We start from the raw sequence: 26,627 nt of genomic DNA, 5'->3' as shown, positions 1-26,627 counted from the left end.
GAAAATGCTGTTCTTCACTCTTCGACTCTGCACTGCTGCATCTCACAGGGCTCTCGCTCCCCCTACACTTGGTGCTGTACAGGCACAGACTCTAAATTACTGGGGGGGTTTGTAGCACCCCTGGTCTGGCTGTCATTTGAAAGGAGGTGGGAAATCCCAGCCCTGCCATGCATTTTGTAAGGCCTTTGTTGGGATGCCAGACTCAGGAAAGGGCTGTAAATCTCTCCCCGATGCCCGTGGGGGAGAGGAGGGATGGTTTAGGCAGGAGAAGGGGAAAAAAAAAAAAAAAAAAGGGCTGTGAGGAGGTTTCTCTCACAAAAGCTGAATGTGGGAAGGGGCCTGGATGATTAGGTGTTGATGGCCAACCTTAACCCTTCACAGGACCAGGTTCGCACACACGGCCAGTGGTACTGAGACACCCGATGTGCAATAAGCTGCACGCAGGGACGGGTGTGTGAGATTCTTTTGAGAGCTGTCCCCAGGCTTCAAGGGGTTAACCGTCAGCTTCTGGTGAAGGAAAGAAACCCCCTCTGTCCCCTGCCTTTGCTTCTGGCCCCGAGTCAGCCAGCAGCTGGGGCACGTGCCTCTATCAGTCCCTCCTTGGAAGCAGTTAAAATCGTTTCCAGTCCCACTGGGGGAGACGTGGGAGCAACAGGCGCTTTCCCAGGACAAAAGACAGGCAAAGGCTGGTTTCTGAGCTGGTTTCTGTCCGGAGATGGATGGTGCCAGCAAGCGGGTACTAACCACGGTGCCCCGAGATACCCACCCCAGGGCATCCCGGGGATGCTGATGCAGCCTTGCAAAACTCCCCCTCCACACACACGCTGACCCCTGGGCGAGCCGTGGCATCTGGAAAACGTTATCCCAAATCTCTCCCGAGCGCCAGAGGACCCCAGGCTCCTTTGGAGAAGGGCTCATAGCTCTCCACTGCGTGCAACGGGAACAGCCGCGGGGACACCAGCCCAATTCGTGTCGGGAAGAGCCACAGGCTCCTTTGGGAATGCACCAGCTCTCCGGGCATCTCCTGAAAGTCTTTTGGGTCCCTGCCCTCAACAACACCCCTTCATCCCTGTTACCCACGCCGAGGGCATCGCTACCCCTCCTCCCTCGTTTGGGTGCCAGAGCCGGAGGATGTTTAGGACCCAGGCTGTGCAGCTCCTCCCTTTCAGGTCTCTCCAGGGTTATTGCTTGGTGGGAGGTAGGTTCAGGGCTTGGTGGTATGAATGAAAGAGAGAGAGGAAATCTGGACTGAAAAGCTCAAACTGGAATAGCTCGCCTGTCTCCAGGCAACAGGCCTGACGCAACCGCTGGAAAAAAAAAAAAAGTCCCTTAAATAAAAAAAAAAATCACACACACACAGAGATTTCTGAAGCGAGACAGAGAGGAGGATGAGACAGTCTCCTGGAGGCACTGGTGACACCGCTCTGCAAATACCAAGTTGGAGACCCGAGGCAGAAGGAGGGAACCAAGATGTCCGTGCAATCTTCCCTCTGACTCGGTCCCCGGTAAGTTTGTTGCTCGCGTTGGCTTGGCCATGATGGGGCTGGGGTGAAGGGGGAGCACAGCCACCCTGGGGACACCCAGCTGCACCCAGGGCAGGAGCTGTCTGAGAGATGCCCCATGCTAGAGGGGCCCCCCCGGCTTTTCTAGCCCCCGCGGAATGGGGTAGCAGCAAGGACCAGATCCCTAGGGATCATCGGGGTGGGGGCGATGGGGACCCCCATCCATTGTGAAGTTCAGCACTGGTGTGCTGGCTATGACGTGGTGGGGCTGGGGGGCTTGCACCCTGTCCCCCCCACCCCAACCTCCTGCCTTGCCGAAATCCTCTGGAGATGGCCGGCAGGGTAGCTCCCAGTTGATTGGGATGGGGTGGAGTCCCCATCCCTGGGTGTGTTTAAGGGTCGTTTGGATGAGCTGTTGGGGGATGTGGTGTAGGGGAGAACTTTGTAGAGTCGGGCTGATGGTTGGATTTGATGATCCCAGGGGTCTTTTCCAACCTGAATGATTCTGTGATTCTGTGTGAAATCAGGGCAGGGTTTGAGTCCTGCTTTACGATGAGGCTTGTGGATTTTGCTCTCAGCTGGGAGTGGGGTGGGGGTACTCACCACCTTCAAGGGGGTTTTTCTGCACTGGATGAGGTGTAACAGGGAAGAATCTGGCCAGGTTTTGGGACGATCACCTGTTGCTCCCTCTGCCCCCTCCCCGAGATTTCCAAGAGCCCTGGAAAGGTTTGTCGGTTTTTGCAGCGCAGACATAATGGGATGAAGCGTGGTGGCCTCGCAGGGCGTAGCTACCTTTGATTTTTGAAGCAGGCACTGTGTGCTGAGCAGAGCAGGTTTCCACCTGCTCAGGTCTGGCCCTTGCAGCTCACGTTAACACTGAAGGGAGGGGGAAATAAAAAAATCACCCAGAACTTCTTCAGAGCCCTTTATAACAGCTTGGGGCTAATTGCTAAAATAACACCATCGGCCCACACCCCTCCCAGCACAAGTGTTTGTGCAACCCCAGCCAGTGTGCCCTGGTGCGATGCACACCCTTGCACCCACACCACCCAAATCCTACAGCCTGCACCCTCTCCAGTCCATGCAGACTGACACCTCTCCCACAGCGGGCACCCACGCAGGGCTGAGGAGACCCCTCCCTGTTTTCCTGTGATGCTCCCTGTATTATTCGGTACTGCTCTGCTTTTTGGAGCTTTTCTACATCAGGGACCTTAGTGGAGAGGGGGACAAAATGGATGAAAACCAAGTGCCTTGTTTCCAGTGAGGAGCTGTGTCCAGCTGAGTCCTTTGGCTTTGTCTGCTCATCCCCTGTATCCTACAGACTCCCCACTTTCCAGCGGGAACAAGCCTGTTTTGGCTGCTGTGGGTTTTCTCTCTGCCAGCCATCATTTTAGCATACTGGGGCTGTTGCTGTTATTTGCATCTCAGGTCTCCTCCGCTTTCAAATGCCCATTGCAGTGGTACCTCTTCACAGGGCCATTTGTACAACACAAAAATAAAGCAGAATGGGAGGGATCCGGCTTCTCCCAGGCTCTGAGCTTTGCAATAGCTCCGCAGCCATTAGGTGTTTGCAAAATGTAGCAGAGACACTGCAGGAAAAAAAAATAAATACTCAGCCTCAGAGTAATGTAGCCTTTCTGGGAGAAGGGAGGGGGGGGGGTCTGTTTGTAACCAGCTCGCCTTAAATAATATTAAATAACCAAGTGCAGCTCAGCAGTGGGAGAAGGCAGAGGTTTTACGATCATTGCTGGGGCAGCCACCAAGGCGGGTAATTGGATGGGACAGGGAGCATGTAAAGAGGATTAAGGGATCGACGGGGGGCTGACCCCGCTCCCCCCGATCACTTTAACTGGGAGCTTCGGGGTCTTGAATGGGAGCTGGCCCTGGCACTTGTCTCTGCAGAGGGTAAGCTCAGTGCTGGGCAGAATGAAGCCCAGCAAAGACAGAAACAGGGGTTTTTTTTCTGAAAACACACCCTTCTGCCTTCCATGCTGCATTTAGGGAAAAATAACTCCTGTGCTTGTCTCCTGAGAAGAGAGCATTTCTCAGCCTGACCTGGCCCATTCCCAACGAGTCCCAGCCCTTCACATTACCCTGGGTGCACAGGCACAGAGGTCTCCGTCTGCTCTGTCTGCTCTTTCCTTGCTGAAACACAGCTGTGCTTGGGATGGCAGCAGGGAAAAGAAGGGAACGAACTGGCTCTGTCAAGCCACAGGTCCTTTGGGGTCATCTCTGGGGACAGGTTAGGTGTGCCACCTCCAAGATTAGGTCCCAAAACCTGCTAGGACCCTGGGGCAGTGCATGGAGAAGCAACCCTTGCCCATAATCCATGGGTCCCTTCACCTCAACAGACCTTACCAGAACATGACTAGGGTGGACAGGGTGTCTTCACCAAGAGGATGTAAACTTGCCTTTGCTGCTACTGCTGCTTAATCCCTTTCTCTTGAAGAGTAATTACACCTGATTTTGACTGATGGGCTGAAAGCATTGACCCCGTCCAGCTTGCCAGTTTGCTAATACTTCCCACTCACTGGAAGACTGGTTTGCGGGAATGTCAAATATCTGGCAATGCCTATCTTCATGCAGGATTTCCACACAACCGCTGGAAATCTGCTGATCAAGGGAAGCTGAGCTGCTCTGAAAATGGAGCTGCTAGGGTCCATCTGAAGCAGGCAGCAATCTCAGCCTTGCTTCCTCGCAAGGATTTTGTGCAGGGGACGCAGGAGGGATAAGATGCCAGGAAGGTACAGATGTATTTATTGAAACAGGTTCTGACTCTACTAGTGATGCTGGAGATCAGCCAGGGAGAAGTACCTTAGGGCAGGGAGTGCAAACTGGTCCCCTCTTATCTCTGCACTTCTGCTCCACTCTTGTCAGGCTGGCGGGTTTTCTGCAGTCCCCCACTGCTCTCCCCTCCTCCCTTCATTGCAGTGTTTAGGGGTTTTTTCTGGAGGTTATTTGGGCAGAAGGACATGCCAGGGGGAACCTTCACCCTGCTCCAGGTCATACATGAGTGGGAAGCCCCACTTCTTCCCTCTTTCCCCCCATGTATCTGTGAATGTCGTGTCCACATCCGAAGGGCTGAAGCAGGAAGGGCTGCTTCCCCGCTGCTGACCTTAGCATCCAAGCTGTCTGGAAGGTCTTCTGGGGGTTTGTTCATGACAGTAAATGGACAGGAGTGTCCAGGTGCACTCAGGATCCCATTAAGCTGGGTGCTGTACCCCATATCTGATCCCACTGAGTGGGGCAGCTCTGTGACCACCTCCTCAAATGCCTGCAAGAACATTGCATTCTGGATCAACCCATGGACAGAAACTTGGTCTCCTCCTTGGGCTTTTCTCATGTATTAGGCTGGAAGTCAGGTCTGTGAGGGAGTGAAGGGACACAGTCAATGTGGGCAGCCCTGCAAGGAGGCCTGAAGGTAAAGTTACCAGACATGAACGCGTCTCCATGCTTGTGATACCCAGCTTGGTTGTTTCAGTGTCATCACCTCGTCCCTGGAAGAAGGGACAAGCTTACAGCCCACATGAGCATAGCCAGGAGTTCTCCGTGGGTGCTATGTCCAGTGGGCACTAACTGAGGGCTGGGGCTTCTGCCATGACCCCCCCAGCCTTGCATGGGCAGACCCCCTTCCATCCTGCCCCAACCATGATGAGCAGGCAGAGAGCATCTGATCCTGACAGCACCAGTTTCCGCAGGGGCCTCTGCCCTGGGGGGAGTCCTGACCTCAGGATCAGGTGGATCTTCAGGCTGCTGGAGTCTTCTCCTTTTGGGGGGAGAGAGGCTGAAGGTCACTTTGGGACAGGCGAGAAAGGCTTTTGGGAACCAGATCAGTTTTCTGCAGGAGCAGATTTCAGGTGCCACAGAAAAGGATTGGGTGGCCCAATGCTGGGTAATATAACCCAGGGAGATCGGCTCTCCTCTGAGTCAGGGGGATGGCCGGGGGGAGCGATTTACTCTCCATCTCTGTAGGAGCCTTGTGCAGAGCAGCACGCTGCAGCCGTGCTGCTTGGGGGGGCTGTGGCAGGGGACCCCAGGGTGAGGAAGAGCCCAAGCTCACCAAAACCCACAAGCACATCAGCTCCCTTCCTGAGGTCATTTTGGCATGGGGAAATGAGTGATTCATGTGCAGCCTTCCTGGAAGGGAATTCCAGGGACCTGCAGAGTTGACCCAGATGGGTCTCTCCTTCCCTCACCTGCTGCCCTGGACCTCAGCATCTCCACTGCCTGGAGGATGCTCAGGAGCCTCCATCCACCACCGTGCAGCAGCTGGAGTCCTCCCTTACTCCATTGCTATGGCAACCCCCTTGCACAGGCATCTCCTCCTCGCTGCCCCGCTGCCAACCTGCTGCAGACCTCGGGGGGGGGTCAGCCGTCCTCCCCCCATCCCTGTCTTTGTGCTGTGCTGAGAAGGAAAACAAACACCGCTCTCCCTGCATGGGATATGCACACTGGGCGCAATCCCCCCCCACCTCTCCATCCACCTCGGTGTTTCTTCAGCCCACAGTTCCAGGCTCAGGGTCCTCCTCACCCACTGCGACCTGTGGAGCTCAGTGACGATGTTAGCAGATGCGATTTACTCTAGAGTTTTCTTTTGTAGGAGAGTGCCCCTGCACTGATTACAGTGAGAGCGTGGGCACCCAGATGAGGTCGAGAGACCTGAAGATACCGGAGGTGAATTCTGTACAGATCTGAGGCAGATCCTCAGAGCTTTTTTCTTTTTCCTATTTTATTTTTTCTTTTTTTCAGTGGCATGAACTGCCTACTCAGTGAGGGAGAAACTGAGGCATAAAGGAGGCTGAAGTGCTTTTTAAATGCTGTTAACAGGCTGAGCCGTTACCTCAGCCCTGTTTAACCCATTCCAGAAATGTCATCCGTGGGCTATGCAGGCACCCCTTCATCCTGCAAAACGGCTTCCCTCAGCTGGGCTTTGTCTCATACTGAGGTTTTTTTCTTCTCAGAGAATAGACAAGCAGAGTAATACAGACTCTTACAATCACTGCTGCTCCTCTGTAATAAAAAATGATATTACAGTAAGCTGAAGTCCACTAGGAATAGTGAAGGGAGAAAAATAATTTCCACCCCACACCTCTGCTTTGGCTGATTGTTTTATTTATCCTGCTTTTTCCCATCCATTTCCATCCTGAGCGTTTCTCCCTTCTTTATTTCCTTTCTTCTCCTAGACTTCTTGCTCCTCAGTCTGTGACCCTCCAAAGCACCACGTGCCCTTATTTACATCCCTGAATTTAGCAGGCTGTACCTGTGCTGGCCTGGCCTGGCACACACCAACCAATGCTGCTTCATGAATGCCTCATGTTCAAAGCTGATGGGGAAAGTACAGATGTATAAAACTTCTCAGGCACATAAATTTCCCACAGGCTAAAAGGCTGTGTCTAGTATCATTTTGTGCAACTTCCCTTTAGACCATGAACCACATCTGAATTGTATCCATCATCAGTGACAATGAAGTGAAGCTTTTTCTCACACCCCTGTACACCTCCCCTTGCCTCCTTACCCCATCACACCTGTTTTTTTCAGGGGATGTTCACACTGTTCTCCTCATCCCCTGCTGTAATGCATGAAGTGTGTGATGGGGACAGGTCTTCTGCATCTGCTTCAGGGTTGGAGGAATGGCTGCAGAGGGAAGTTGTGGTGGCAGATTGTGCTCCTGGACCTGGTTTCTTAGAGCACAGGACAACCCATGAGCTTCACAAGGTGTGTCTGGCGTGGGAGAGAGCAGGAGTTGCATTGCTGACCTGTAACCAGGCAAAAGCCAAGCCTCAGGGCATGCCAGCTCCGTGAGTCTTGGCATGGTAGGACTTCACACACAATCCAGTTTGACAGTCCTGTTATTCTCCATCCTGGACATATGTTTCTGCTAATCCCTTTGCGTTACAGCTGGCAGGGTAGGTCAGTTAAGCTGTTTTCCCTGATGGAAACCTAACTCAACAAAGAAGCGAAAGGTTTTTTTGTTGCCTCAGTGACCTGATCTGCCTTCAGGATTGGTAGGATTCACAAAAGGGAAGGGGGAAGCCCCTGTGCAAAGGGTCTTAGTGAGGTGGGAGCAGACCCTCACCCCATTTTGGTGTCAAACTCCTGTTACCCCTATTTAGGCATAGAATGAATGCCCTGAGCCTGGCAAATGTGATAATGAAGACAAGTCAGGGGTTAATCACTTAAACTCCCTTGCCAGCCTAGGGGAAAATTGAGCCTGGGGCTGGGAGACTGGGAGACTTCTGTTGACTTGAACCAGAGGCCAGGTTTGTTTCTGGGAATTAGGTAGCTCTCAGGCATCGAAGAGGTTTGTATTACAGCCTCGCACACAGACATTTTTCACACGCTTAACAGTTTCACATCTCTTTTTCTACAACAGGTCTTTGATCCAAGTCCAAGATATTGATAGGAAATTAGAGGCAGCTGCTTTCTGTCATTTCTAAGTTCGGACAGGCTGGGGAACAGACGTGTCTATTTAGGGGGTGTCCCTACAGAGTGAATGAGAGGTTTCATGTTGCACCTGGGAGGAGGTGAAGGATGGGTTGGATCTGCGCGGCTTTCGGGGCAGAAAAATCAAATCCCTCCACAGCTGCTGGGAGGCGGTGAGGGGGAAGGGGAGATGGCAGCGGGGTGGTGGCAAACAAAATGCTGTTGTGCTTTCATAGTCTGATGCTGTAAATGCTAACTGAGCTGTACTCAGGGCCCAAATAGCCAGGGCCTTTTTCCACCCTGAGGATTTTATATATGCTGAAGAGACAAGGGTTTGTGGGGGCTCTGATTTGTAGCTGTGGCATTCAGAAAAATCAGCTTTACAATAAAAATATTATCTTTGTTAGGGGTTACCAAATCCAGTAGCCCAGTGTGGAGTTGCAGCAGACTCTGCTGGGCTTCTGGTTTTGACCACCCCTACCAATCTCCACCTCAAAGGACAGAAAAAGAGCTCGGAGGTGAGGGTTTTTAAGTCATTAGGTGTTTTCCTTTATTGATTTCAGTAGGCTGGAGCTGGAGGCAAGTGAAATTTTCATCGACATGCCCTCAGCTCTGTAGAGCATCTGTGCAAGAGCTGGTGCAGGACCTGACTGTCTGACAGGGCAGCCCTCTGCTTTCCCCTCCATACAATCTGTTTTTCAACAGAAGAAGGAAAATTGTTGCTGCTCCAGGAATGAGAGCTGTTGGCTTCAACCTGATATAGTATCTGTGTTTGCTCCTGCTCACCGTAAAACTCTCATTAACATAAATGGGAGCAGGAACAAGACCGTAACATGACTAATTCTCCACCCCCAGACTGTCTGTGTGTATATTATCAACTCCTCGTTCAGCTCATGTGCCTGCACACAATTGTGGGATAAATCTTACTCTCAGTTGGTGTTTATTTTAAACTGAATCTTCTTACTGAAAAGGTTCAAGAGGCATAATTATGGTCTGGATTTCAGAGTTACACACGTCTTTGTGGGTGCAAATAGCAGGGAAAAGAATGGCTGAGTAACTCATATTGCTGTGGTTTAGTGCATCCTGCTAGAAAGCTGCATACGTCCTGGCTGGTCTTTCTGGGCATGTTACCAGGCAGGCAAAAAAGTATTTTGTTTTGTGTTCAATGTGTAGATGAGAGCTCTGGATCTATTCCTAGCTCAGCCATAGATGAGCATACGACCTTGAGAAAGTCTCTTATCTGATCCTACCAGCAAATGAATGCAGAAGCTGCCTGAGCTTAACTCTTGCGGAGTTGTTTGAGTCCTCTGTTGCTTTAGGTCCCACGGTTTGCTATACCAGCTTTGGGCAGAGCTTCTCTGAGTCCACATGCGGTGGCAGAAGGAGAAGCCGGGAGGAAGCTTCTGGCTTCTCCTCCACCAGCGTGTTTTCAAGGGGACCGTTCCCAATGGGCAGACAGGACATGGCCAAGGATGAAAACTGCAAGTCCAAGTCTCCCTGAGTGCAGGTATCTGAACCCAAACCATGCCAGCACCCCAGCTACTGCCCACACTTGCCTGGGGACCAGGCTCCTGCCCTGAGCCCCCTGGACAGATCTTATGGCTGCAGATTGGCATCTTTAGCAAACTTCGACCTAAACACAAATATGTAAAACGGGGGCGGGGGGGGAAGCCACTTTTCCCAGCTCTCCTTTTGCCTCAAACTCTAGGGAGAAGTTTGAGTGGTCTTACTTCACCTGGTCCTGTTTTGTCCAAGTGGAAAGATACAGGTTTGCCAGCCAGAAAAGCAGCAAAACAGCATGAATAGACACCCCAACCCCCAGCAACAGCCATTGCTGTGTCCGGAGGACGTCGAGTTGTGTGAAACAATTCCAGATGGGTCTGTGAATGTGTCCTGGACTCCTTGGCAACCCTTTTATGGCCCCTTGAGTTAAGACTGGAGATGTAGGTAACCAGAGCTTCCCTAAAAGCTAGAGCCTGTCTGTTCCTGCCCCAAAAGCAGTCAGATAGCTGAGGTGAGGTAACACTCCCTAGGAGCACCTTGGCACTGTGCCTCTCCTAAAGCCCTTGCTCCCTCTGTTGCAGCAAGAGCTGTCTCTCCCTTTTTACTCCCTTTTCCTTCTCAAACTGGAAACCAACCCTCTGCTTCTTATTCTAGGTGTTCTTCCAGGGACAGCGCGGTGCTTGAGCAACAGCCACTGCCACTGCAGCTTTCCTCCAAGGGGCTGCGTTTGTCACACTGCAGGAGCTGGTCCAGCCCTGAGGGTTTCCCACCTTCATCCCTGGCCCTTTGCAACACACACCTATGCTCTTTGAGTTCCAGAGAGGATGTCTCTACCCAAAATCCAAATAGAAGAGGCTCTGGACAACACAGATACTGGCTCTGGAGGTGCTGCTCCTCCTGATGACCATCTGAGAAGCCTCAAGGCATTGACAGAGAAGTTGAGACTGGAGACCAGGCGCCCATCCTACTTGGAGTGGAAGGCAAAGCTGGAGGAGCAGGCATGGAAGAGCCCTCAGCCAGCGGGAGAGGAGGAGGCAACCGAGGCCAAAAAGGCCATGGGGGAGCCTGTCCCCTTGAGGAAGGTACAGCTGCACCTCAATGGAAGCCCTGCCCAGGACAAGGTGACTCTTACCTCAGGGAGAATAGGTGGCTTTGAGAGCATTGACGAAGCTTTGACATGGCTCAGAAAGGAACTGGTAAGTGGTTTCCTGTCCCTGTTAGATAGCACAATTTTCAAGAGGGGAAAAAAAAATAAATGAGGAAACAAGTGACTCCTTGTTCCTACCTGCCTTCAATCCCAGGTGAAAAGACAACAATCAATCATTGCAGTTTTGGTGGCTGGTGGGAGCAGGAGCAGCCCAAGGAAGGGAAAAGGCAAATGTCAGAGCACCATAACCTCAGAGAAGGAGCTGGGTCCATGTGAGCATCCCTGCTGTCATCCAGCAGGCTGGGGAAATATGGTTGCACTAGTTAGGACTTTTTAGCAGTTTGCCCCCTCCCCTGCTTCTCTAATTGTATCTCAGTGCTGAGATGAATACAGCAGGTATGAATACACCACGTATACATGGGCACTGCTGGTGCAATAGCCCACCTCTGGTGGGGATCGGGAAGGGATGCTTCGTCAGGGCTGTAGGAAGGAGGCGTGACTAGATACATCCCCTGGATCTCCTCTTGCAGCTTGTGGCTGTTGGTGGTTTAGGAACTCCCTCAGCGGGAGACTGTGTGCTGACCACTGCATTTAACAGTCATTAGTCGATCTAACCTCCAAGTGTTTGCCTAATTCCCCTCCTTTTTTTTTTTTTTTTTTAAACTCATAACTCTCTATAAGGTCTTGTGGTAACTTGCTTCCCCCAAGTCATTTCTGCACAGTGAGACCAAGTGTTTCCTTTTGCTTCAAACCATCTAATGAATAATATTCCTTTTTCTGTTGTATGCATGACGCCGGAACCTTATCTCAGACCCCTCCTCATCCAGTTCTTACAGGTTCATCATGTGTTGGTTCCTGCTTCACTAGAAGCTGGTCCACATTTCCATCATCCTCCCATCCCAACCTTGGGCCCTATCTTACACATGTTTATTTCTGGTATTTATGAACTGGCAGATTTGCAGAGAGAAAGACAAGACAAAAATGCTATACCTATGCTAGGAAAGCACACAAAGCCAGGGCATGGGCTCTGGAAGCTTATATGTTATGTTGCCATCATGGTCTTTCGCACAAATTTGGCCTGGGCCAGCTAGTGCTGATGCAAGCAGATCCCAACCCAGCTCAGGAGTCAGCACAGCCTGGGGATAATTCCCAGGAGGAAGCGTGGATGCAGCACATCTTTTCTGGAGGCCACAGCATGTCAACAGGATGGACATGACCAGATCAGGGCAGCTGTTTTTAGGCCTGGAGAATGAGTCCCAGTGCTCTTCACAAGTGTAGGAGCAAGCAGACACCAAGACCCGTGATCCTTCCCTTCTCCTCACTGGAATAAAAAATCTTTATTTTTTGGCCCACATGACTGGAAACAACTCATGTCACGTGACTTTGTTTCTGTTGCCTAATTGGAAGTTTGCCTGTGAGTCCCACCAGCATTTGCAACTCTATTGACAGCAGCAATATTTTCAACAGGGTCCCAGGGGACTGGGACATCACTTGCGGTTCAGGCGCACTTGTGAAAATGTTCCAGTGCAAATGCCTTCCTTTTGATAAGCACTGAAAGTCTTAGAGAAAAACATTGTGCAACAATGAATAATAGTTCTTAAAAATTCTCTGCAACTTTTGCTTTATATAATATTTATTTGTCAACTTTTTATTGCCCTTGCTGTATTCACCCATCTAGATTGATCTCTAGAGAAGTTAGTTGTAGAGGTGGTTCTGGATGTCACAGTTTTCGCAATTGAGTTGTTCCTCAGGCTTTCAGAAGGTGGGTGCAGTGCTTTCAGGAATCCAGGACTCTTAGGAAGAGTTTTGAGCTGATCTCCAAAAATCACTCAGCGCTCTGGAGAATCTCAGCTCCAAATCTGAGACCTGAATCTGGGTCCGTGCTTGTATCTGTGATGCAATCTTAAATTCACAGTGCGCTTGATGTAAGCCCCGAATCTCAAGATGCCCAAAGACAGTAAGAAGCAGATTTACCTTCTCAGAGCCCCAGATTTTAAAACGTTAGGTTTGTGCTTTCAGTTTCTGCCCGTGTAGAAGTATAAAAAGTCTCAGAGCCCAGTTGTACCCTTTAGAGTGGGGTGTGGTATATAAACCACCATCTGACAAAAACTAAAAGTTTAAATTAAAGAAGAAAAAGGGCAAAGCAAACCCTAATTCTTGCTCACTTTCCATTTTCTTGCCTCTTAATTATACCAGTCTTTGCTGGATCTGGACATGCCTCATGTAATTTAGAACAATTTCCCCAAAAGAGAGAGCATATATTTGACTGACCACACAGCTAAATAGCTATGTTGGAGGCACTATTGTTGGGTAAGAGCTGCCAGCAAACAGCGAGAACACAGCAAGGCCATCCCATCACAGGATGCTGGAACAAAAAGATGCATTTCACATTACATTTCAAGGGTGAAACCCAGTTTCTTTTCAAATAAATGAACAAGCTTCCACACATCCCAACACAACCAGGATTTTTCCTCGTTTATCCTCATGTTGTCACAGTAAAGCAATCAGGAATGCCTCATAGCGGGATATGGTTATGTCTAAGTTTATATATTTACTTAAGGCAGGAGCCAAGGCCAGAAAGGGCAGCATCCCTCAGCAGCACCCTGCTTGGGGCAACCAGGCAGCACACCAACACCCCACACCTTGTGTAGGGTCACCCTAAGCAGGCAATCAATCCTTCTGGTCTGATTTAACGTAGGAGACCACAGACCAGGGAGCACCACGCAACCCAGCCTTACCCCAAGCAAGTGTTGAGTATCCTGGGCAACATTCTCAAGAACATCCAAAAATGATCCAGTAGTCATAATTGGGATGAAATCTGCCTCTGCCATGCTGTCCTCTGCTGCAGGGTGAATTCTCCCTTCACTCTACACAGTCTTTCATGAGAAGTCAGTTTAGAGTATGTAGGATTCATCTATCCAACGAAAGGGCAAAAGATGGTGTATGTGGAGATCTCTATGCAGGGAAGAAGTACACCAGCCCGTGTCCTTACTGAATGAAATGCAGTGATGCAGTGCGTGCAGCTCCATCACCCACACTGTTCAACCCTCATCACAGCTACCAGTGTGTTTAGGCTGGGTTATTTCAACAGCATGGCCCCAGCATGGTCTTGGCTCGTACCAGATAGCACCCTGCCAAACAGTTAGAGCTTCAGCAGTTTGTACATGCTGGGGACTGTTCCCAACAAGCAATTTGTATGGGACCACCCAATTTTGGAATTAACTCTATCCCAGCCAAAATCAGTAGTGGCAGCAAAGTGAATTTAGTAGTATGTGTATGCCCAAACTTCCCCTTGGCCATGGTGCTACAGAACAGGCCATGGCATGGATTAGTTGCTTTGTCATGTGATAGTCCAGGAGTGCCCAGCTTTAAAATTAAAGTTACCTGTAAAATCTGAAGGATTACTCCCAGTTCTCACAAAAGGGGTCATCCGATGCTGCAAGGAATTTGCATCCGTGTCTCCAGTCTGCTCTGGTCCAGGTTCAGGCGGGTTCAGTCTCCTCCTGTTCAGTAGTGAAGGACAAACCCAAGGTCTTACTGTGCATCTGCTGTTTTTGGTCTTTCACCCCACATGACCTGTCCCAGGACCTGATTCTGCACATCAAGTCCTGGCCCTGGTTTACAGGACTGACATATGCCCACTGAGCTCCAGCCAGCCACGTCAGCTGGGACCTGCTGAGAATCTGGCCCCGAGAAGGTGATTTATTCAGACATGCAAACTCCTGCTCTTGTTTTTGCACTGAGGCTCTGTGTAGGTGTACGAGCAAATTGCAGCACTCAGCATGTGCTGAACTGCCCCGGGGCTGCAGCACTTTCCTCCCCAACTCCTTCTGCCTCTCCTTTGCCCTCGTGTTTGCCTTTGCGCTGTCAAGTGTGGCTGCTCTTCATCAACACTGAAAGTGAAGCCACCACCAGCCAGGCTATGGTGACAGACCCAAGGATCAGAGTGGTCAGACTGTATTTTCTTCTTTGTTTATGAAAGTTGTCAGAACAAATGTTTACACATTCAAAAATTAAGCCCTCAGAGTCCTTTTCCTCCTAAATGTGGTTAAAGAACAAAACTCCGCTATGAGCTGGGACATCTTAGAACAGTTATGACTTTGTTCCAGTAGGAAAATATGCTTTTTGTCTCAAATTCATCAGTGTTAGGCACTGAAATCTGAGGTGTGTGAGCCAGAATGCAGGAAAGACTCTTGAAAAGGAACACAAATGTCTGATGCTCTTCCCTGGGAAACTGTAAAACACCTATGTCCTGTTGGTCAGACATTTATTATTAAATATTAACTGCTATTATCTCTGGGATACTGATACCGGCTGAAGAAGTACTTCAGTGAATTTAAACAATGATGTGGCACCAAAACAGTGTTGACATGAGCCTCATTGCAGATTGCTCTGTGATTGTTCAGAGGTGGAGAGGAGGAGAAGGACTCTAAAGCATGGATATGATGATGGAGACTGGCCTGCGTTGGAAGTCCTCTGCTACACAGCAGGTCCAGGAAGGATTTTTCTGTGTTTTTATTTAAAGCAGTGAAAGGACGTGGGCACAGGCACCAGAGCAGGGTCATCTCTAGTGTTAAAATGCTAGAACAGGGGCACAGTTTAGGAATTATCACACAACAGGACTGTCCCCAAGCGACATTCACCCTGTTTTGGAGAGAGAGGAAGTTTCTTGGGGTGGATGTGGATTTAGGCACGTAGAAGAGATGTAAGGGCAGCTCTGAGAAATTATGTGCTCTCTCCTGTGTAATCCCATGTGCAAGCCCACTGAGATGTCCCTCTGTTCACCTCACTGAGATGTTAAGCTGCCAGGCTTTTCCTCTGTCAGTGGGCTTTCTCCAGGGTACAGAATTCCCAGTCCTGGAAGCATTTTAGCACCCCATAATTTAACAAAAAACAAAGGTAATTACCTCCCTCAGGAATGGTCATATGATCTATTCTGAGGGAGTCAACACAGACTAAACTCAACACTGAAGAAGCATGAGATTTGGGACCCACATCAGGCTCTGCATGTGTCAGCTGACAAAGGTATCCTGGACTTTGGTGGTGTGTAACTCCCAGGCTCTGCAGAAGGAGATTAGATACCTCGTCTGGGGCTGTGGGCTGCACCACAAGGGTGTGAGCATCTAAAATTAGACATGGTAGGGTGGCATCTGAGCACCTTTGAAGATGAAGCCTCAAACCAAAACACAGACTTAACTGACTTCTCTGAAGTGTTTGGCAAGGGTCTAATAACTGACTGTGCTTCTCCGTGTTTGAATCCAAGTGGCTGCACTCAGTTAGGAAAGAAACGGTTTAGATTTAAGTTTCTTTTGATCTTCTGGAAATAAAAAGGACTAGCCTCATGGGAGCAGTCTCTTCTCCATGGACTATCACCCTGAGCTTCATGGACCACAGACTGGGATGATGTCCACGGGGCACTTCACTTTTGGAAAGAGGTCCCAAGGAGTTCCACACCTCCATGCCATGAGGTGGTCTCTGCTGATACATCCCCCCATAACAACACAGGGAGATGGACCTTTGGCAATGAGAACATTATTGCTCTTCCTCTCCATGACCATACAGTTAAGGCAAACTTGAAGACAAGTCTAGGCTACACCCTGAACTACTTATTTGGGCTAAGCGACCTAGACTGGCCGGCAGGCAAGGATGCATCCAAAACTTTCTCTCGCTCCCCATATTAAATATCCCTGGGAGACTTTAAGGCTCAATCCAAACAGAAAATCTTTCCTGGCCTTCCTTTGGGCCTCTGTGGTCCAACTTTGTGATTCAGCCTAGGAGTTGCAGTAGCTCCTCTGCCAGGAAGGACCTGGGTTTAGTTCCCCCTCCACCTGGAGAAGTTGAAACCAGCAGCTTGTGCATCCCAGCAGCGTGCTCCAACCATGCAGATGAAAAGCAGCTCTTTGCCTGCTGGAGCTGGGTGTGCAGAAAGAGGCAGACTGTGTTAAAAAGTGGTTCGTGTGAGCAAGACATACCTGAGGCTGTTCCTGCATTTGGTGTGTGAGACTTGAAGGAAGCAAAATGCACAGCTTCTGCTGGGTGGTCCCCGTGGGTTTCTCCAGGACATTGCACAGAGTGTGTGGGATCATGCTGTCATCTCACACAGATGAACTGGTGCATGGAGTTATGCTGTGGTCACTGGCCCTGTGGATGAGCTGTGCAAACCAGAATCCCACGTCTTCCCATGATGTGACACCTCTAATCCCATTATTTCTTTCCAGGAAGCTTTGTGGAGTTTTGCTGTGCTCCTTTTAAAAAGACATCATTAATCACTTCTAGAGATGGTTTGGCCCTCAGCATGGGACTGATTGAATGTTTCTAGTATTCATGAGGAACCTCTGGGAAAGAGAAGGAGAATGAGAATTTCTGGGTTCAGACCCAAATTCTGCTACTATTCTGAGTGGTTTTGAACAAAGCAAGATTTGACAGGACAAGTCCATGGAGGGAAGACAGGGTGTTTGCATCTCAGGACAAGCCTTGGTGATGAGCAGGAAGAGCAAGAGAGGCCATAACCTGCAGAGCAGCCCACCCTTCCTGCCCACAGTGGGGCCTTTAGTGCTCTGCTCCCTACCTAGCCATCGCCTCCTGGACCTCCATGGGACCCATCACCGTGTAAGGCACTCCTGAGCCCTCGAGAAGCTGAGGGGGCCTGCTGAGGGGCACAGGCAGTGACAACCCTCATCCCCTGTGCCATCTCCTCATTGTGCATGTCATCCTTTAGTCAACCACTGCCAGGCTTTGTTCCTCACCCATATACCTTTCTTTCCTGGAGGTCAGAAGAGGACTTTATCCCCCTGGGAAAGCCTTGGCTGATGGTGCACATCCAACAGGTCACCCTTGCTGTCAGGCAGGGCTGTGTCTAAGATGGTGTCACAGCCTCGATGATCAATGTAGATGGGTGGTGGTTTTGCCTCATGCCACGTTGCCCCCACCCTACAGGCCATGTGGCTGCAGAAGAAGCTGGTTCAGCAAATGCCAGGGCCAGCAGGTCCAATGGGGGTAAGGAAGGGTGACTGGAGATTGAGCACCTGAAGGACATGACCTGGAGGCCTTTGTCTTCCAGTTTGCACAAAAGCAGGAAGGTTTCCTCAAAAGATAGGGACAGCAAGAACTGGTCAAATGCAAGCGAAAAGCTGGCTTGCAAGGGAAAAATAGCAATCTCCAACTCACATCCCTCTCCACAATGGCCTCGTAATTCATTTTTAAACACTTTTTGATGTTGAGTTTTGGGAGTTTTATCTCACATTCCTCAAAGCCTTTAATGAAAGCATTTGTTGACATTTCTTATGTAGCTTGATAAACTGACAAGAAACGACAACCAAGGGTCAGTTCAATAACACCCACGATCGCCTTCCTGATAAAATGTCAAGATGCAGTATTCACTGTGAAACAGGAAAAAATATCAACAGTTTTTTGTTTTTTTTTTTTCATTGCAACTCACGTGGGGGAAGAAAAACCTGCCGAGTGGCATTACTCTGCTGGAGGCACAGGCTACAAGGTCTGCAAGGAAATAGTGATTTTTTTGAAGAAGTTAAATGGCCACAACCCTGCCAACAATTCAAGAGAGATTTCATGAGAGAGAGAGAGAGACTCTGAGATTTGTACAAAGGTGGCTTAATCCTCTCCAGACAACCAAGCTGGAGTCCCATTGCTGGCTGAGAGCACCAGGCAAGGTCCTTCAGGATGCCTTCATGGTGCAAGAGTGATAAAAGCCTTGCTTGGCTTAGATTAACTTTCATTATACTCCTGTCAGCTCTCGGCTTAGGCTCTGATCACAGCATTGCAAAGGGCTTCCCAAAAGCAGCAGAAAACAGCTGGAGCGGAGCCAGGCTTCCCTCCAAGCCCTTCAAACTCCTACAGTGGCTGCTTCACCTTGCTGTGAGACCAGCAATGCTGCAAGGGGCAATCCTGACATCTTTGGAGGCATTGCCTGGAGGAGGAGGGATTATGCCACAAGCTGGAGCAACCCTGAGGATGCTCTGGTTGACAGCCTTGTTGCAGCAGCCCATGCATTAGGCATCATAAAGGTCTTGCAGAAATACTGTGGCCACCTGCAGAGCCTCCCAAGGGTAATTTTCCCTCCTCCCTTCCCTTCTGCAGTTTGATGCATGAGCCACCAGACCAGGAATAAATTTATCCTCTGCCCCCCAAAGCTACATCTGTACTTGTAAACTAAACAGCTCATTTTCAGGCCTGGAGGCAAACCAGTATGGTCTGACCACATCCATGCTGTTAAAATCCAGACAAGATGACTGTATCCCAAATGCCTACTGAGGATAAATCCATCTATGTTAACTCCTGAAGAATGCCTGTGGGGAATTGCTTAGAACTATGAGAGCTGGCCTCAGCTCAGAGGATGCCAGGACCTTGCTCATGATCAAGTGGAGACGCTGTGTTGCAATGCACTATTTAATGTATTGCTGTAGATGTAGTCTGGGTCTGTTTCTGAGCTCATTCAAACCACAGGGAGCCAGGAAACCAGGGATGCAAATCAAAGGAGTGAGGTAAAGGATGGATTTGGGGTCAGGGCAGCTCCACAGTGCAGCTGGAGATGAGCTCAGGTCATTGTCTCATGCACTGAGAAGTCAGTGAGGACAGTACATACCCAGGGGGACACTGGGAGGAAAAAAAAGCCAAAACCAAACAAAACAAAATCAGGAGGCTTGGTGCCAGGGGTCTCTTTCTAGTGTCAGTTCATGTCATGTGATGGAGGCAACACCAGGGAAAGATGTAAGACATCTCATCCAGGACTGTTTTCCAGCCAGTTTTCTCCCTTCTTGTCTCCAGCACTTACGGAGAGATTTAAGCCACAAAGTTTACTAAGAGCTGTTCAGCTTCTCTCCCACCACTCTCTTTTCTTTGTGGCTTTTGTGGTTTGTTGCTTTTCTGTGAGGAGGGAAGTGGGGTGAGACATGGGGATTGTTTTCTCAGCATCTGTTGTTCTAGCTCTGCCTGCTTCTGTTCCCCAGACAAAAGCTGATTCTTGCACCAAGTGTTCACCTCCTTCCTTCATGACCTCCAATATCCTGTGGCAATAAATTTTATGCTTAATTATAAGTTGAAATTAAAAAAAAAAAAAAAAAAAAGCCCTTTTCTTTCATCACTTCTGAATCTTCCACCTTCTGAAGTTAGGTGCCAGGGGAGAAAAAAACTACTCCTAAACACTTAGCTCATTAGCCTGCAGGATAGTTGTTCTCTCTCCTGTGGGAAACCATGGAGGTCCCATCCCAAGAGCCACTTCAAACCAGCAAGATAAGCCATGGGGGATGTGGAGGGCCGCATTCCTGGCTGTCATGAACCAGCTCTGATTTATGCAGACTGGAAACTCGGGCCGAGTAATTGGGGATCGGTTCTCTGGGGTTCTTCTAATTGCTCCTTTCCACCTCTAATTGCTACTTCTCACTGTGGCTGCTCCCTTATGAGCAAAATTAATTTGGGCTTTGCTTAAGGTTGATATGGAGGCTTGGAAACCTTGCTGATGGATACCTAAGACAACATCCTTCGCATGGCTGGCTTTAAATCCAGTTTCCCCGTGCTCTTGAAAACCTGAGCTGGCACAGACTTCCTGAATGCTGAAAATTAACCATCCTGAGCTGGTATTTGACTGGGATGCATTGTTGGCTTGGAAGATTCCTATCTCCCTTCCTTTGCAATGGTGTATCAGATCTAGCTGAGTTACGTTTCCCATTAGCAGGGAGCAGCATGATAAGCAAATTTGTTGTGTCCTTGCCAATACCCTTTTCTCTCCCCGTCCTCCATCTTGTGTTTCAGGCAGAAATGCGCCTGCAGGACCAGCAGCTTGCAAGGCAGCTCATGCGCCTTCGTAGCGACATCAACAAGCTGAAGATCGAGCAGACCTGCCACCTGCACCAGCGCATGCTCAACGACGCCACGTACGAGCTGGAAGAGAGGGACGAGCTCTCCGACCTCTTCTGTGACTTCCCCCTCATGAGCTCCTTCAGCCTCTCCACACCGCTCAAGCTCATTGGGGTCACCAAGATGAACATCAACTCCCGCCGGTTCTCGCTGTGTTGAAGTGGGGAAGAAGAGGGAAGGATGGGGGAGAAAGAGAGAGAGGACTGGGCAGCACCAGGGTTCTCTCTGCCTGACGCTGGGTGAAAAGAGGCCAAAGAGGAGCAGAGGGAACAGGAGCAAACAGGGAACCCACAGCTGGTCTTGGTGGCAGGGTAGAGCAGCAGAGCTGGGCACTGAGATGGTCCAGAGATGCTTGTTGAGAAGATGGGACCTGCATGGAGGAAGCGTGGAGAGCATCTGAACCTAACATGTGCACTTAGCCTGCTCCTTTGTGAAGTCCCTTCTCCTTCTCTTCCCCCCACAGTAACTAAGAAGACACAGCTCCACTGTGGCTGGTTGTACTCAAAAATCAAAGGAGGAGATCAAAGATCAGCCACAAAGCACAGCAAAATCCCTTCTCCCTTCCCCTTTACCTCCTCCCAGGCTAGAGCTGTCTCTTCAGAAAATAAGTCACTCTCCTCCATGGTTGTCTCCTTGGGCATCAGTCCTCAGCCTCTGCTGACCCAAGCGCAGGATCCAGGGGACTGTTTCAGGTGGGAAGCTGATTTTCATTAGAAAGGAGCCCTTCCAGGAGGTGAGGTACTGTGCATTAAACGGTATGCAGCCCCAAGAAGTGATGAGAAGACGTGTTTATTCACTTGCTCCATTGAGTCCGGTGTACTCTAGTTTAATTTTGCTTGTGGTATAAATTATGGACAGATCATGGACACATTTATATAGAGACTCCAGCCAGAAGTCACCTGTGTGCCCTAGGAATTATACCCAGAGCAATACGTGCTTCTGATTTTGCTGTCAGCAGTGGTCACAAGACACCATGTGGTTACCCCCGCAAGCAGTAAAAGGAGGTAAATTACGCCCAAGATGTCTCATATCAGAGAAATCACCCCAGTCTGACATTCCCCACAACAGCAGCACCAGCAAATCCTGGATTCTCTGTAGCAACAGACATCCATCAGAGAAAGGAACTTCAGGAGGAGAAAAGGGACTTTTGTGTAACAAACATTAAGTGCGACTATAATATTAAAGAGAGAAATATTGCTGCGATGAGCTTTGAACTTGCAGTAAAAACACAGGATTCCCTCCCTGCTTGGCAGTATGTAAGATGGATGCTATATTTTCCTGCCTTTCAGTGCACACAGCTGCACACCTGCCTGTGCATGGCACAGAGGCCAGAGACACCCGTGGTGTAGCCCAGCAAGGGCAGGGACTCAAAAGATCTAGCCATGGCAATCTTGGGACACCAGGCAGTCTGTCTAGAGGGAGTGTGGGTGCCTTTAGGCTCTCGCTCCTGTGCCAACACCACTCCTGACCCTGTCAGTGTGGTACAATCTCTCAACGGATAGCCCCAGCACGTGCCCGAGCAGAGAGCTCTGTGGCTGAGTGAACGTGACTGTGTCCACACAGCACCAGCTGCCAGCACTGAGCTGAAAGCTGTGTGTCTGTGTTGATGTGCCTGTGCCTGACTGTGTCTGTAAACTCTGTGTGTGCATAAAGTGGTGTGTGTGTGTGCACATGGGTTGGAGCAATCCCAAGCACAAATACAGGCTGGGCAATGAGTGGACTGAGAGCAGCCCTGCAGAGAAGGATTTGGGACTATTGGATGGAAAACTGACTATGAGCCAGCAATGTGCACTTGCAGCCGCGAAAGCCAGCTGTGTCCTGGGCTGCATCAAGAGAAGTGTGGCCAGCAGGTCGAGGGAGGGGATTCTCCCCTCTACTCTGCTCTGGTGACACCCCCCCTGCAGTGCTGTGTCCAGCCCTGGGGGCACCAACATCAGAAGGACACAGACCTGCTCGAGCGGGGCCAGAGGAGGCCACGAAGATGCTCGGGGGGCTGGAGCACCTCCCCTGTGAGGACAGGCTGAGAGAGTTGGGGGTGTTCAGCTGGAGAAAAGAAGGCTCCAGGGAGACCTTAGAGCAGCCTTCCAGTACTTAAAGGGGCTACAGGAAAGGTGGGGAGGGACTCTTGATCAGGAATGTAGGGATAGGACGAGGGGTAACAGTTTAAAACTGAAAGAGGGTAGATTTAGCTTAGACATGAGGAAGAAATTCTTCCTCATGAGGGTGGTGAGGCCCTGGCACAAGTTGCCCAGAGAAGCTGTGGCTGGCCCCTCCCTGGCAGTGTTCAAGGCCAGGTTGGACGGGGCTTTGGGCAACATGGGCTAGTGTAAGGTGTCCCTACCCATGGCAGGGGGTTGGAACTGGATGATCTCTCAGGTCCCTTCCAGCCCAAACCATTCTATGATTCTATGTGAGCCCGCAGGATCCCTCTCTCAGGAGGTTGAGTGGTGGACCCATGTCTTTGTTCCTAAACATGACATGAAGCAGAATCTGGTGAGACTCTGCCATGCCTGGGAAGATCCAATAAGGCTTCAAGACTTGGGGTTTCCACAGAGAGCTTAGGTCGATGCAGAGAATACAAATAGTTCATCTGCCTGAACATGTCTCTGTGGGAGGAACAAATTAACGTCACGAAGGGGTTCATAGCCACATGGAGCTGGGGACTGGTAGGGCACTCTGGAGCTGAGTTCAGTCCTCTGTCTCCCATAGTACGTAATCCCTCAGTGATGCCTCCCACTCCAAAGTTCACTGAGTATCATTTCTTTCTGCTAAAAAAGGAGGTATTTGGGGCACTGGAACTCTATCTATACCTGTAAGTTAACCAGTACCATGCCTGGGTGCTGAATCTTGTGCTGCCCAGGTGGTGAGGTTTAATTTTGTCCAGACTGTCAGCTGGCCTCTGGACAAGACAATGAGCCACGATGCCGTTTAGTTTACTAGTAGAGAAATAGCCTTATCTCCCCATGGACATCTTGAAAAAGAAAAAAAAAAAATCTCATTAAAATTCTTCTTTGTTTACTTTTTTAATAAAAAAGAAATCAATTCATGTCCCACATGTTGATTTTCAGAGGCATTTTCGATCAAAAGATAGCAGTGATAAATTTTCAGTGAAAATAATGCCTTGAAAGAGGGGGACTGGCTCTCTCTAGGATCAGCTAGAGTCAGCTTATAGGGTGGACCTGCCTTTGGGCTCTTGTCTGGTACCCAAATGCAGGAGGTTAGTACAAGCACAGTCTGAGTAGGCCATTATATATGGCATTAGAAATATCAGATGTCTGGGTTCCAGACATGTATTTTCTGCATTAAGTGGAATGGGGGATGGTAATAACTGCCAGCTGTTCATCGAAATGCACAATTTTTTAATTATAAAATAATGTCTGTATTGATTTCTGCCTCTGGTGTCTCATTGTGTTCAGTGGCTCCAGCTCTGCCTGGAAGCACATGGTTGGGAAAGTACCAGTCTGGTGTGTTCAAGGTTTACAGGTGTGCAAGGTTTCCAGTCAGGTTTTTCTAACCACGCACATCACTGGGACACCCCTATGGCTCCATCAGCAATTGCTCTGCTTTGCAGCATGGAGGAAATAGGAAGAAATTAAGGTGAGTGCATTTATTGTGTATTTGGACAAAACTACGGGAAAGAAAGCCAAAAAAAAAAAAAAATCACTCTTTTATGTTAGGTGTTGTTTTGTTAGTGAGCCATGGAGTCAAAAGTGGGTCCAGGCACTCAAAAATATATCAGGCTGGGGAAGAAAAATAGATAGAAGTATGTCTGATTTTTGCTGAACTTTGTTTAAAGAAAACAAGTCATCCAAAGGTTGGGTGAGCCTTGAGAAACATGAGTACAGGTCACTGCTCCCACCACAAAATTCCCACAAAGGAGCCTCCAGGTCTCAGCTGTCTGCAGTGAGATGATTCACACCTTTGAGTGCCGGTTCCTGTCCTCGTACAAGTGGCTTAGAGCCATGTTCCTTTTCCTAGATGTCTGCAGAGAAAGGCTGATGGCAATCAAGGTTGATGCTTCTGGGGTCCATCCTGAAAATACCCTTTAATGTGACCACATGTGTGGACCACCAAATCAAGGCTGTGGTTTCTCCATCTGGAGCACCAGTGGCTGCTGCTCCATCTATTTGAGGCAGGGATCTACTGGATGTTGATTCAAGGGTTGTCCACAAGCACCCAGCAGTGAGACATCTTCCTTGTGAAATTAAAGAGCAAGTTTGAGACTAGTCTATGTGAATAATTAACTGCACTTTTAATTTAGATGGATGGACTGGAAGACCATGGATTTCTCCCGGCTAACTAGAAAGACCAAATTTCAGATTATTTTTTCTTGCCCCAAAAAGCTCAATGCAAGTTTTGGATGGGGGGAGTCAGTCTAGCATTTTAATTGGTTACCTTTTGCTTTTACTTAAAACAGTTTTAAAAATCTTAAATTAAAACTGAAATCATTAACACCTCATTTTCATTCAAACGTTGTTCTGCAATGAACGGTCAAAATATTTTCCCTGAAATAGCCTTAATGAAATTTTTCCACTTTCTCTTTTTCCGTGGGTAGCAGCTGTTCATCCAGCTAGACCCAGTACCTGAAGTTTCAGTCAACTCAAAGCTCTGTATATTTTTCAGCGTGAAGAAGTTGGTTAAAAATGAATTGGCCCAGATTGATTTCTGACTTCCTTTGGGTCACTTAAAAGGAAGCAAAGCAATTTTAACACATTTTAACTTACGGTCAACAGGCCGCTCTCCCTGGCATGGTCTGCCACGACATACTAATGGACAAGACCTTGCTCGTCTGTCACAGCCCTGATGCAGCAACAATAAAAAGGGTCATTGTTCCTAGGAGAGTGCCTCATTCTTCACTCTTTTGGCACAGAGAAGTACTCTCGTATAATCAGTGAGTGATTTGTATTTTGATGTCTCCCACAATGTAACCCTCCATATAACCCTTAATGAAATTCAATAGAGATATAGATATGGCCCAGTAGGTCCCACTTACATGGGGAAAGCCAGGGAATTACATGTTTAAGGACTTAAAGACTGAATTTTCAGATTGCCTCTGCTACACAGTATTTCAACTACCACAGTCTAACCTCTTTTACATATATATGGGATGAAAACCCAGCTGGAGTATTCCCAGCACCTTGTGGTTTTTTTTCACAGACTGACACTATCTGCTAAGTGGGGTTTATTTTAGATCAAGGAAGACAGAAGGGGGGGAAAAGAAAAAAAAAGGATTGCAATGAGGAGGTGGCAGGCTACACACCAAAACCAGAATCAGACTCACTTCCCTCGCTGCATGTTTTACAACCAAGTGCTGTGTCTGAGGAGATATACACAGCGGGGAGAGGCATCCCAAAAGCTCAGGGAGAAATCACCCCTCGGGCATTGCTTATAACCCAGCTGGCATCCAGAGGAGCCATGCAGGGGCCCAGAGGAGGAGCAGCACTGAAAGATGTGCAAACCACTCCTGAAATCCTCACTGGTCTCCATGCTACCTGGGAAAACTGGAAAGCTGAATAACACCAGCACCTCCCTCCCCTCTCTGACCAGGGAACACCCTGAGCCTCAGATGACCGCACTCACTTGTGTGAAGCTGAGCCCCAAGCTGCAGTGGTTGGATGTGGATTTTAAGGTAAGTGATGATAAGATTTGGGGCAAACTCTTGAATTCAGGATTTTATCTCATAGAATCACAGAATCATAGAATGGTTTGGGTTTGAAGGGACCTTTAAAGGCCATCTAGTCCAGCCCCTCTGTCACAGGCAGGGACACCTTCCACTATCCCAGGTTGCCCAAAGCCCCGTCCAACCTGGCCTTGGACACTGCCAGGGAGGGGGCAGCCACAGCTTCTCTGGGCAACCTGTGCCAGGGCCTCACCACCCTCACAGGGAAGAATTTCTTCCTTAGATCTAATCTAAATCTACCCTCTTTTAGTTTAAAACTATTACTCCTTGTTCTATCCCTACCCCCCTGATCAAGAGTCCCTCCCCCCTTTCCTGTAGCCCCTTTCAGTCCTGGGAGGCCGCTCTAAGGTCTCCCCGGAGCCTTCTCTTCTCCAGGCTGAACACCCCCAACTCTCTCAGCCTGTCCTCATAAGGGAGGTGCTCCAGCCCCTTGATCATCTTTGTGTCCTCCTCTGGAGTTACTCCAACAGGTCCATGCCCTTCTTATATCTCTCATCAA

At 49.2% G+C, this 26,627-nt stretch overlaps 1 protein-coding gene across 1 annotated transcript; it reads left to right on the top strand.

Annotated features, from left to right (window-relative positions):
* Nucleotides 1-1,158: 1,158 nt before the first annotated feature.
* Nucleotides 1,159-23,834, top strand: FAM167A (family with sequence similarity 167 member A). The gene is made up of 3 exons (XM_074864669.1): nucleotides 1,159-1,505; nucleotides 10,083-10,624; nucleotides 20,344-23,834. The coding sequence occupies exons 2-3, from the start codon at nucleotides 10,253-10,255 to the stop codon at nucleotides 20,605-20,607; spliced, it is 636 nt and encodes a 211-aa protein (XP_074720770.1). The 5' UTR covers nucleotides 1,159-1,505; nucleotides 10,083-10,252; the 3' UTR covers nucleotides 20,608-23,834.
* The last annotated feature ends 2,793 nt before the right edge of the window (nucleotides 23,835-26,627 follow it).

The sequence above is a fragment of the Strix uralensis genome, chromosome 3 (assembly GCF_047716275.1).
Source record: "Strix uralensis isolate ZFMK-TIS-50842 chromosome 3, bStrUra1, whole genome shotgun sequence".
NCBI lineage: Eukaryota > Metazoa > Chordata > Aves > Strigiformes > Strigidae > Strix > Strix uralensis.
The sequence above is the reverse complement of the archived record's forward strand: the minus strand, read 5'-3'. Positions and strand labels throughout refer to the sequence as shown.

Coding starts and splice junctions, on each gene's coding strand:
- FAM167A (XM_074864669.1), top strand. CDS start 10,253: ATGTCTCTACCCAAAATCCAAATAGAAGAGGCTCTGGACAACACAGAT. Junction 10,625..20,343: donor CATGGCTCAGAAAGGAACTG/GTAAGTGGTTTC, acceptor CTTGTGTTTCAG/GCAGAAATGCGCCTGCAGGA.